The 13,475-nt window shown below is 34.2% G+C and overlaps 1 protein-coding gene across 1 annotated transcript in view; it reads right to left on the reverse strand.

Moving 5' to 3' along the window:
- Window position 1: 1 nt before the first annotated feature.
- The window catches only part of LOC143252437 (NAD-dependent protein deacetylase sirtuin-1-like), a 49,018-nt gene continuing 35,544 nt past the window's right edge, over window positions 2-13,475 (reverse strand). The window contains exons 8-11 of the mRNA XM_076504538.1: window positions 8,133-8,322; window positions 5,648-5,765; window positions 4,242-4,657; window positions 2-2,195 (exon numbers count right to left, since the gene is read on the reverse strand). Coding sequence (XP_076360653.1) covers window positions 2,014-2,195; window positions 4,242-4,657; window positions 5,648-5,765; window positions 8,133-8,322 — 906 coding nt within the window. The 3' untranslated portion in view covers window positions 2-2,013. The remainder of the gene's footprint in view (window positions 2,196-4,241; window positions 4,658-5,647; window positions 5,766-8,132; window positions 8,323-13,475) is intronic.

Genomic DNA, 13,475 nt, shown 5'->3' on the forward strand with positions numbered 1-13,475 from the left:
AGACTATTGAAAAGTTTTTATTTACACACGTGTCTCATTTCTATATGACCCATGATTACAAATTTAGTCTATAAATATATAAATTGATGCACATTCTTAAATTCTTTATAAACTTAAAGGATACAAAATATTTTTACACACCTTGCTTAAAACATGAGAAAACCTTATTTGACTACTTAATGTTATGGACTTTTCTCTTTCTTGTAAATATAAACCAATTAATATAATAAAACTGATTGTCAAACAGTGATTTTTACCCTTTTTTTATGGTATAATGTATAAGCAACTGGTTGTTTATCTGCTTGAACACTGAGCACTCCGTTTGTACAGGTATGACTCATTAAACGTACATGGGATTTTATAAAACAATTAAAATACATTATCTTCATGGGTTTTTAAATCATGTCTTTGTTTCTCATTTTTCACTATTAAAATACACCCCCACATCGATACAAGATCTTTGACAAAAAATTTCAACTGTAGTCAGTTTGTAATGTGCATTACTAAAGATCATGCAACTTCTCAAGTAGGCTATTATGAAATGAGTAACAAAAAGATCAAAAACAAGTGGGGGGTTAACTTTTAACCAGCAGGACCTGCCTGAAAATACTACTACCCTGACTAGTGTATCAGTTCTGTAACCATTAAATGGTAAAATGTAAGTCTCACAAACCATTGTTTAAGACAACAGGTGTGAAGAAGTCTCTTTCCCCTGATTTTGCTTTAGCCAATGTATTTTCAATTAGAGCTTATGGCTCAATAGTTTACATTGTTTTTGTTTTCTATATTATTATTATTAATACTGAGAACATGATACAATCCTAACATGATTATGCACCATACTGTCCTTTATGGTTGAAGGTATTTAACAATTCTTGACAAAGATAAACCTGTTACAGGTGAGGTAGACAAAACAATGTCAAGGTTGGTAAATGGAGTATCATGCTGCACACGTTGAAGATAAAACCACTTAAACCTAACCTTTCATACTAATAAATCCACCTACATTTTACTAATTTCCTAAAACAATCATCATTTCCCTACTTACATGCTACAAGATAGCAGTTTTTACTTTTCAAGTTAGTTCTTTTTAGTTAAAGACTAGCTCCAAAAACAACAGTTGTTCACTTGAACATTTCTACAAACAAGTAATACAGCTTCAACCAGAACCTTGTAGTATTCCATTTACAATGCAGTGTTTTCTGCTGTAGGAAACCAACTTAATTTCAGTTGCTATTCAGACAGATTCAAATAAAACCTGTAATATTATAAAGGGTTAGCTAAACATTTCAACAAGTATCATTCTGACAGATTGGGAATTATTATTCAAAACAAACTATATATTCAAACTACTGTGGGTCAATTAAACATTTAATGGCTCTCAGAGTAAAAACATGTTTAATTAGTTTCAGTGTACACTTTCAATACTGATATTTAGGAAACTTTTTTTTCTGTCAAATGATTTAAAGAACAAGTCAGTGTAATAAAGATTTGTCTGTTTTCTTCCTCAGAATGTTTGCATTATTTTCAAACTTGCTAGATTGGTGAATGTTTCTCAAAATATGAAACTATAGTGCTATTCACTGATTAATTCTATTGGGAATGAACAAGTCTATGAAACATTCGCTTATGAATTAGTGTCATTCACTGATTAATTCTATTGGGAGTGAACAAGCCTATGAAACATTCGCTTATGAATTAAACTATTTGTAGAGAATCGGTGAAGAAACTCGTCACTGATTGATCATTATTCTGTACAAACAGCAAACATAATAAATTATCCAGTAATTCACTTGTATGATTTATATAAGGTTTGTTTCTGATGTCTCTTATTAGCACTTCTATATATCCAAGATTGTGTTGTCACATCTGATCATTTTAGCATACTAGTGAGTACACGTGTAGTCACATCATCATACGGGCGAGCACACGTGATCACTTCACTGTAGTAGTGTCTGCATGAAGCAGCAGTTATTGTCCTTGTTCTGTGTATAAATAATCTTTCAACATTCTTCATGTTTCAGATATAACCTTACACTCTTGATTGTCCATAGCCTTAGTGGGAGGGTGGCTGTGTAGTGAATTTGGGGTATGTTCCTTGTCATGACAATTATTTAAATCACCACTGTTTCCTGGATATTCTTCTGCTCCGTGGAATATATAACGATTGGGAGAGATAAACAGAAAGCTGTTTTCTAAAACAGAAAATGATATTATCACAGGATAGTTTTTAATAAATAAATATGTACACCACTGTCTGTACTTTACTCAATCTATTCAAATAATAACCACTTAACTGCTTGACATTTTTTCTTTCTACCTGTTCCCATGTTTACCTTGGTACAGTACTTGTAGCACATCAGAAAAAATTAAAGAAAAACAACCATCTAATTCATTTAGACTTTTGAAAATGTTCTTGGTTCCCTACAATGCTCTATATTACTTAAAACATACTTTGATTAGTTTATTTACCAATAATAAGTTTGATTTTTAAAAAAAATCAACAAATTGTTTCAAAGCTTTATTTCAAATGAGTGAATTGTTCTTGTACATGGTAAATGTATTTTTTGTTATATTTTTACACGTTTTTAAATTAACACCTGCCACATGAGCCAGTTCAATGTCTTTTAGTACGAAGCCTAGAGAGGTCAATAGGGGGTGAAATTCCAACAAACAACACAATTACAATGAAAGTACGACATGATGAAATATGTATTGATTATACTCTGGTAGTATTATATTGGACATATATATTTACTCTTCATTGAAAAAGTAAAATTTTTAATTTGAGAACAACTACAGAAATCATTATGTAATGCATTTGCTTCTTATTCAACACTGCCTTTTGGACATTAGTTTCACAGAATATTAGAATTAATGTGGTCCCAGTCTCCTCTTCTTCTGAAGTTAACTTACACTAGGAGCCTGAATTTTTATGTTTTGAAGTTAACTACATGAGAGAGCCCAATATTTTATTTTCTGTTCTCAAACCAGTAATCAGTTGATGAATATCCACTTCAACTGATATGTTTGAATACGTTTTTCCCTAAACTCTCACAGTATAGCTTAAAAAGTACACTTAAGCTATCACATTCACAACTACATCCAATTCTCACATTATTTTACTTGACACTTCACAAGTTATATTCTCCTTGCTGGATCTCATGGTCTTGAGTCAGGTCCAACAACCTAGACCTTAAAGATAGTACTAAACATCTTTTTGTTTAATAAAAACAATTCAAACCTTTCATTCATCAAGATGCTGGGCTGGCTGGTAAAGAGGGTGTTAATACAATCTTTCAATAACATTTATAAATTAAAGAAATTTACAGTTTACGATAAAAACACATCAATAACATTTAATTGTCCAATCATAAATGTACAGATGAATATTACAGTAAACTGTGTTTAGTAAAATAAAGTGTTATTATGTTTCACTCTAGAAAGCAACAGTGATGTAAGAAGTAAGGTAACCAGTAGCATAACTCACAAAAGTAAGCTAACCAATGCCAAAAAAACTTTTAATTTCAAGACTATATCGTTTTTTTTTGTTTTTTTTTTACAAATATGTACAACTTGCTAAACCTTGTTTATCAACCTCAGCATTAGAGTTTAGTGAAACTAAATAAAGTTATTCACATGCTAAATACTTTGTTCTAAACACGTTTATTTGAAAATACACCGATTAAACTTTATGTATTAATAACAGTTTTTAACATAATAACTTTATCTCTTATTATAAGGTTATTTTATGGCCTGCTATGATATTATATTGGAAACCAGCATCCAGTTAGAAATACACTACATATTTGTTAATATTTCACTTAAAATTAAATACCAATAAGCCTAATGTAAGAAAATGAAATAGATTACTTTAAGCATGGGAATTATGCTATTAGCAGAGAGCAGAACATTTATAAAGAGACAGAAAACCAGTTTCATTTTTAAAAGATTTTATCTTAAAAAAAAGTGTGGGACCCTGTCATTGTGAATATCTCTTATGTTAACACATTTATATAAAACTAATTCAGTTTATCAATATTCTACAATCTTACACCAGCTATTCTTTAATCAAACACATTTTACAAACATAAACTCAGACTTTATTTAATCAAAACTTTTCTATAACATTATTTTTACAGTGAAGCATTATTTTAATCAAATATATTCTACAATACCATTTACTATTTTATTCTCACATCTCAGATGTGTAAGTAAATAATATATAAATACAGACTTACTTGGAGGTATGAGCAATGTTGGTTTGTTGGGTTCAGGTTGCTTGTAATCTTGTAGGGTTTTAGATTCTTGATTAATGTTTTTAGGTTTGTGTGATGTTTCTATGATAGTTGATGTGTTTTCTGGAGGATCTTCGAGATGGATGTCAGAGAGTTCACTGCACTCACTGCATGTACTCTCTTCTTCTACTAGAGGCCGTGTACTGCACAGTTGGCAACTACCAAGCCATCTACTGGATACTTCAAAATTTTCTCTGATTAGGCTAGTGCTAGTGTTTTTCCTACATTGTGAAAAACTTGTTAAGGGAACACTTTTTGTACATACTGGTGTTAAACTTGTAAGAGGGTTAGGAAGACATTCTGATATCTGCTGTAACGTAGAACTTTCCTGTTCTACTTCACACCAGCTTTCCCCAAGCCTATAACAAACATACAGCAAACTAAATACCAATATATTAATTACATTCACAACTTAAATACAACTAAATGAGATAGAAGAAATTCTTTAAACTAACAGGGAAGCATCTACCTGAATGCCATATGCATTCTACAAGCTCACTTTTCAAAATGTTTTCCTCAAAGAAAAGAAAATCAAACATCTGTTGTGAAATCAGTGATGTTTAAAATGACACAAATCAGTTGTTTATCATAGCTTTCAATCCAACTCTCTCCAATGAAACTGGATACAATAAATTAACCTTTTTCCCTTAAGTATTCATAAAATTTCGCTACAAAAACAAAATTGTTACCAAAGATAAAAGTATTTGTAGAAAGGCCATGAACTGTTGTGAAATCTAGCATCAAAAGGATGAGTTTGCTCCCAAACACTAAGAAACCCACTATGGTGTCATTCTGAGCTTTTGACTAGTTACTTGTATGTTGTAAACAGAAGTAGGTGTATATAAGCAAGTCTTTCCAAAAATGGACAAAGGTAGATGGAGCCACTGTGTTTGATTAAGTAAATGTAGTGATATTCAGCAAACAGAAAAGACAGGAGGTTCTTATTTTATACTCTGTTTGTAAAAATTGGTCATTCGAGTTTCTAGTTCATAAAAATCTACAAACTTGGTACTTGGATATCACAAACATCTAACCTGAACCAATGCTTCATTCAACATACCACATACAAAATATTGATATTTAGGAATTTTTAAAATATTTACTTTAAAATTACAAAATTAAATAGTGTATAATACTAAAATATTAATGCTGGCTTTCATAAATACCTGAATGTTTCATGATTTTACTTACATATACTCATATTACACAACACTTTTCCAGATATACCACAACCACTGACAAGTCACAAGTGTTATGTTACAACTTTTGAAATCTTCCAACCATACAAAAACATTTTCAATGCTTAAATACATGTTCCTGTTAAGAAACCAACTGAAACAACGTCCTACCGTTGACATAATTCTTGAATAATAACATCACAGTCTCCAAGTAGCTCCACGTCAAATGTCAAATGCTTAAGACGCTCTCGATTAATCAGAATTTGTGGAACTTCAGGAGGTATAGAGCCTGTATAAGGTGTGTTAAGATATTTTAAAATGACAAAGATAAGAACCATACTAAAAACTGAAAATGTTTATTTATGATGAAATAAAAAAAATATAATTAATGCAACATATCTTAAAAATAATTCATTGACAATTTATTACAATTTATTATTTGAAAGCCTATATTCTTTCTAATCGTTTTAGACAAGAAAAAAAACCAGTGTGCCAATACCAACATAAAGAACAATACAGTGTGTTATTACATGAACAAACAATGTGCCACTCGGGTGTGCTAACACTACTGTAAAAATAAAAACTCATTTCAGTGCATGTATAACACAAAAATACTTTAGTGTGCTAATACCATACCATCACACAAAAAGCTACAAGTGAGCAGATATTAACATACAATATATAAATTCTAGTGTACTGATACCAACACAACATACCTCTGAACACCAGTACCAATTTACATGTACTTAACCCTAAGGCTACTGGCTACAAACTTGTTTAGTAAGTTATGTTACTCTTGTCATATTTCATTCTAAAAATAAAACTAGTGGATGAAATTTTGGAATTTGACAAAATCTTTCCTAAAAGTATGTAGTTTCAGCAAAAAAAAAAAAATTATTTAATTTTAACTTTGTTCTTCCATCGATAATAAAATATTCATTTTTCAATATGGTTATCTACACTCACAAGGTGATTTTTATATGAAGTATAAAAATACTGTTATGCAATTGTAATCCAATCTAAAAAAAACTTCTGATTTAAAAATTATGCCCATAAGTGAAATCTGTAAAATGTCTTGACAGGAACATATACATGGAAAGAAAGGAGACTGTAGTGTTTATAGATGTTGCTTATCTTTGGAATCCTGATTGAATAAAACAAATCATATTAACTGGAAGTGAAGAAATGATGCTGAAAATGGAGATAGAATAACGTTTGTTTGTTTTTTGAATTTCACACAAAGCTACATGAGGGCTATCTGCATTAGCCATCCCTAATTTTGTAGTGTAGGACTATAGGGAAGACAGTTAGTCATCACCACCCATTGCCAACTCTTGGGCTACTCTTTTACCAATGAATAGTGGGATTGACCATCATATTATATTGCCCTCACGGCTGAAAGGGCTAGCATGTTTGGTGAGATGGGGATTTGAACCCGCAACCTTCAGATTATGAGTCAAATGCCTTAACCCACCTGGCCATGCCAGGCCATATAGTAGTAAGAAGGACAAGTGACCCGAGAAATCAAAACAGAATTAGACAGAATAAAGCACGGTGCATGACATCGATTCTGGAGAAGAGGGAAATGCTGAAACCTCTAAAACCATTATTGCTATATTCAGCTGTATTGTTTTTCATACTTCACAGATTTCATTTCTGAAGAAAAAAATCCAAGTAGTATATTTCTACCAATCAGTACTTTCTGGGACATAATATTTCAAAATTTCGCACAATGCCTATATGGGTCAGTTTTTCTTAAAGTTAATTTTTTTAAAATTAACAAATAGAAATGTTTACATACTTTTTAAATTTTCATAGAAATCCAGTTGAATATTCACACCTTTCTTATGTGCATAATTTCACATATTTATCTTTACACTTTGGTTATTTTTCATTTTCTTTCAAAATTCTTCTGCTATCATTTTTTTGCCTACATAATAATAATTGATGAATTTAAGAAGATGTTTTTTCAGTAGACTTCCTGCAGAGATATGTTGCCAACACAAGATGGCACTTACAAACATGATCATGTTTATAAAATGTTTCAACATTCAGTTAAACTTATAAAAATCATTAAAGCATTCATATATAATTTTTAAAACACACATAATACATAATTAACTAAAATATAAAAGTACAACCTAAATACAATTTAACCATCTCTCTAAGTATAGCAGATATAGATAAAAAAACAAAAAAAACCATGGTACATGCCACAATCGATCAAGAAGACAACAATATGAACAGCAGTTACACGTCTGCTGTAATAAATACTGGATGAAAGTTTCAAATAAACAACTGTTAGAGTATTGTATAAACCGAGCTCTTTCTAATAACTATATATGCTTGTGTCTACTAACTACATGTATGTTGTAGATTTTAAGGCAATACAAAGTAGGTGGGTGTGGCAACTGTCAAGGGTTGGAAAATTTATTTCTCTTTCCCAATGAATACAGTTGTATTCACCTTATAAGTGTACAGAAAGGCTACAGATACTTTTCTCAAGTACAGTTATGTAGCAGACTTAGCTCAGTATTATGTTGTAATTCGAACATGGTGTTTAAACTTAACTGAAAAAAAATGGCTGTCCTGATACAACTTGTCAGCAATATTGTATTTTGATGCCTTGAATGACATCAAGCTAAAATCAACTTACTTGGAATTAGAGCTACTGGCCTAACTTTGAGAGAAGAGCCCATTACGATAAGTAAGTCACACTGATCCTTGTCTTTTGCCATCATCTGATGAAACTCATTTGATAGTCCTTCTCCAAAAAAAACGATGTCTGGTTTCATAATTGCTAAACCATCACCAACCTTCAGACATTTTGGACATCTTGGTATCCTCTAAAAATAGAGGTGTAATTCTTTACTGATAAAACATTATTTTCCGTATGAAATTAATACTTACATTTTCAAAATGGACAGAACCTTCGATAATACTAACATAACATCATATCTTCAGCTCATAGCGACAACAGTTGTTACACTATGGAAGTACCTCAATTTTGACAGTCTGGAAGAAGTGATATGTGCATATTAAAAATATGAACTATGAAATAAATTGCAGCTTGTATGTGAAGATATGTATCTACTCTCAAACAAGAATCAATTTACAAATAATCAAATCTCTATTTATTCACATTAAACAAACATTATTTTACCATGATTCAAATGTATCATGTTACACTACACATCTACCACCATTCACTTAAACTTTAATCATTACACCTATTTGCTAGCATTTAATGAGAAGACCTAACACTGTCATTTAATCAAGAGCTATTTCCAAGTAAAACATCTAAAATATAATGCTGCTACTGATAGCACTGACTATATAATGTAATACTGTTACAGATGACACTTGCTACATAGTATAATATTGCTACCAATGACACTATGTAACACTGCTACAAGTGGCACTTACTATATATAATACTGATACCACTGGTAGTTGCTACATAATATTACTACCACCAGTTGTACTTATGATGTAATACAATATAATGTCGTTACCACTGTCACTTACTATACAATATAATGTAACTTATTATACAATACACTCTTGCTACCACTGTCACTTTCTATACAATATAATGTAACTTGTTATATAACACAATGTTGCTATCACTGCCACTTACTACATAATACACTGTTGCTACACTGTCACTTACTATATATATATATAATACATTGTTGCTACCACTGTCACTTACTATATAATACACTTGCTACCACTGTCACTTACTATATATATAATACATTGTTGCTACCACTGTCACTTACTACATAATACACTGTTGCTACCACTGTCACTTACTGTACAATATAATGTTGCTACCACTATCACATACCATACAATATAATGTTGCTACCACTGTCATTTACTGTACAATATAATGTTGTTACTACTATCACTTACTGTACAATATACTGTTGCTACCACTGTCACTTATTATACAATATAATGTAACTTATTATACAATACACTGTTGCTACCACTGTCACTTACTATACAATATAATGTATTGTTTGATTGATTTAGTGTTTTATGGCACAAAGCAGCTAGGCTATCTGCGCCAAACGTCCAGTAAAAAGGTAAAAATAAATTAAATGTAGTAAAATACAGAACAGGAAATGAAGGTAAAACAAAACATCAGTGAAAAACAGAAAAAACATAAAACCAATGTTGACACCTAGTTTACAATGTTAGGAGAGAAAGCAGAGTAAGAGAAGTTGTAAAGGACTTACTCTAGCAAAATGGAAATGATCATATAACCTACCAGAAAAACTAACAGGTAAGTTCAAGAAACACCGTCAGTGACCTGAAGTTGGCCTTTCCAGTCCTGGTTCCAGGTTATGTGTCATAGCAGCCATTATCAAAATGTAAAAGAATAGAAGTTTTAAAAGACATATAGCAAAATCGTAATAATGAGTAGCCAAATGTCCAGTAAAAAGATAAAAGTCAAGTAAATGGAGTAAAATTTGTAAAAGTAATTGAAGATAAAAACAAAATGGCAATTAAAACAGAAAATGGTGCAAAAACAAATGTTGACATCCAGTCAACAAAGTTGTAAAGGACTTCCTGTAGCAGAATGGTAATGATCATAACCTGCCAGGAAGACTAACAGGCAAGTACCAGAACCACCATCAGTCACCTGAAGTTGGTCTTTCCAGTCCTGGTTCCGGGTTATGTGTCATTATGGCCAGTACCAAAGGGTAAAGTAATAAAAGTTTAAAAGACATGCAGCAAAATTAGAATAACAACTCGACAGGACGACTAACGGGTAGTTCAAACGAATAGTTCAAACAGCAGCGTTAGTTACCTGAAGTTGGCCTTTCCAGTCCTGGTGTCGAATTATTTAATGTTACGGCCATTTTTCAATGTCAAATTGAACTAGAGAGAAAGAAACTGTGAAAAGGGAACCACAATTAAAAAGGTGTAATGAATAAATATCCAACACTTAAATCAGATTAAAAAGATTAATGGCCATTAAAAAACTAAAAACTTTATCAAGGTGGACAGAGTCACCATCACCAATAACACTGTCCAATAAACAGATAAACCCTGGGAAAAAAACATGTTTAAAAATATTGCCGTCATTGAGAATCGTAACGATGGCAAGAAAGTAAAATGTGGCTGATAGTGATTTGAGTGTTACACAAACTACACACTGGTGCATCAGTTCCAGATAAAAAAAAAACGATGAGTTAAAAAACTGTGACCAATGTGTAGTCTAGTTAGAACAACTTCCTCCTTCCGAACCTTACGGAAGCTAGATGGCCAAAGCCTAACATAGGGTTTTATTTGAAAAAGCTTGTTGTCGCGTTGCTACTCCAAGTGGACTGCCAGCTGGCACAGAGCCGAGCCTTGAATACAGGACCATAGTCTATGTATGGAATAGGCACAGTGGTGATAGTGCCAGAGCAGATAGATTTAGCTGCCGTGTTTGCAAGCTCATTCCCTTGAATACCAACATGGCCTGGTATCCAGAAAAACGGGATAGAAGTAGCAGTTAATGAGAAATGGGCCAGTCAGTTTTGAATATCAGCGAGAACAGGGTGTGAGCCAACGTGTAGCGATTCCAGGGCCAGTATAGAACTAAGCGAGTCAGTATAAATAGTGCAGTTGGAGGACTGCTCAGCTTCAATATTATCCAGGGCAAGAGATATGGCATACAGTTCAGCAGTGAACACAGAAGCAGTAGAGGGGATTCTGCGTGCAACCACCGAACCACAGCAAACCATAGCAGAGCCCACTGAATTACCTGATTTGGAACCATCTGTATAAATGGGAAAGGAATGATTGTTTAAAAGATGTTCATTAAATAAATGACGGTACTTCCAATCTGGAGTACCTGCCTTTTCAGATCACTGAAAGAAAGGTCACATTTGGGGGCTGTAATAAGCCATGGTGGGATGAGCTGACCTGTGGAATCTGCAATGTTATTCAAGGACTGACCCAAGTCATCCAATTAGGTCTGGATGCGAAGGCCAAACGAAGCAATGGCAGATCGTCTGTTCTGAAAAAGTACAGCCCACCGAGGAAGGAAAACACATTCTCAGGTGGGATGCGGTGGTAAGGAACGAAGTTTTGAAGAATATAGTAAAGATAGTTGCAAACGGCGAAGGTGCAGAGAAGGTTCATGAGATTCAATGTATAAGCTTTGAACTGGAGAGGTGTGGAAAGCCCCAGTTCAGAGTTGAAGCCCTTGGTGATGAATGGAGTCTAGCATCTTTAAGGCTGAAGGTCTGGCAGATCCACAGATCATTGATCCATAGTCGATTCTGATCGAATAAGAGCACAATATACCTTTAACATAGAACATCAATCTGCTCCCCAACTGGTAGTAGAGAGAACACGGAGGATGTTCAGTGCTCTTGTGCATTTGACCTGCAGCTGCTTTAAGTGTGGTATAAAGGTTAGCTTACGGTCAAAGATAAGCCCCAAGAACTTGGTCTCAGGAACCACTGGCAGCAAAACTTCACCGATATGAAGTACAGGATCAGGGTGAATTTCCCGTTGGCGGAAAAAGTGCATGCAAACGGTTTTAGAGAGAGAGACATTAAAACCGTTCGCCATAGTCCACTTCAGTACATGATTGAGGGCAGTTTGTAGTTGCCGCTCAATATATCTCATGTTCGACAACTGACATGAGATGTGAAAGTCGTCAACATACAAATCATTTGCAATAGTGAGAGGGAGTTGTTCAGTGATGGCATTTATCTTTATACTGAAAAGTGTGACACTCAAAACACAGCCCTGAGGGACTCCAAGTTCCTGTACAAAAGAACGGGAAAGTGTTTAACCAACACGAACTTGGAATCTCCTGTCCATTAAAAAAATTTTAATAAACATGGGTGAATGGCCATGTAACCCATATGTATGGAGGTCTCACAAAACGCCATACCTCCATGTTGTGTCATAAGCCTTCTCAATGTCAAAGAATATTGGTACAAGATGTTGGCATTTGAGAAAGGCTTCTCTCATTGATGTTTCAACTCGAATTAAATGGTCTGTGGTGGAGTGCTGTCGTTGGAACCCACACTGGGTGGGCGAGAGGAGGTTGTTTGATTCGAGGAACCAAACAAGACGAGCATTAACCATCCTTTCTAAGGTCTTACAGAGACAGCTCGTCAAAGCAATTGGACGGTAGTTTGAAGGAATCTTGGGATCTTTCCCTGGCTTAGAGAAAGGTAAAATAATAGCCTGGCGCCAGGCATCAGGAAAAACATTCTCCTGCCAGATCCAGTTAAAGGCAATTAGAAGGACATCAAGAGAAGCAGGAGATAGATGGTTCAGTATGTCATGGTGTACATCATCAGGTCCAACAGATGTACTGCCAGACCGATGAAGGGCCATTTTCAGTTCCACCAGTGTAAAGGGATAATTATAGTCAAAGAGACAGTCAGTTCGAAAGGAAAGAGGTGAACGCTCTGCCCAAGTCTTGGTGGCCAAGAAGGTGGAGGAACAAGCAGAAGTGCTAGATACCTGGCAAACGCTTTCACCTAGAGTATCAGTGATGCTCCGAACATCAGCCACCTCCTGACCATCACAGAGTAAGATCGAGAAGGGGACAGAATTGTAGTGCCCACTGACCTTTCGAATCCTGTCCCATATGACCTTGGAACTGGTGGTAGAAGATATGCTAGTTGTGAACTTAATCCAAGATTCCTTCTGGCTTTGACTTCTTACCCACCTAGCATGTGCACAGGCCCGTTGGAAAGCGACGAAGTTCGAAAGTGTGGGATATCTATGAAAAGTATCCCAGGCCCGTTTTTGAGCCTTCTGTGCCAAGTGGCAAGCAGGATTCCAACACGGACGAGGATATCGTGGAAAATGTGTCGAGGTTTTAGGAATACACTGAGCAGCTGTTTGTATAATACAGCCAGTTACCGCTGCCACACAGTTGTCTATTGATGGCTGATTCACGATGACAGGATCAAGTTCTGCGAGAGCAGTGAAAGTGGGCCAGTCTGCCTGAACCAGCTTCCACTGG

The sequence above is a fragment of the Tachypleus tridentatus genome, chromosome 6 (genome assembly GCF_004210375.1).
Source record: "Tachypleus tridentatus isolate NWPU-2018 chromosome 6, ASM421037v1, whole genome shotgun sequence".
NCBI lineage: Eukaryota > Metazoa > Arthropoda > Merostomata > Xiphosura > Limulidae > Tachypleus > Tachypleus tridentatus.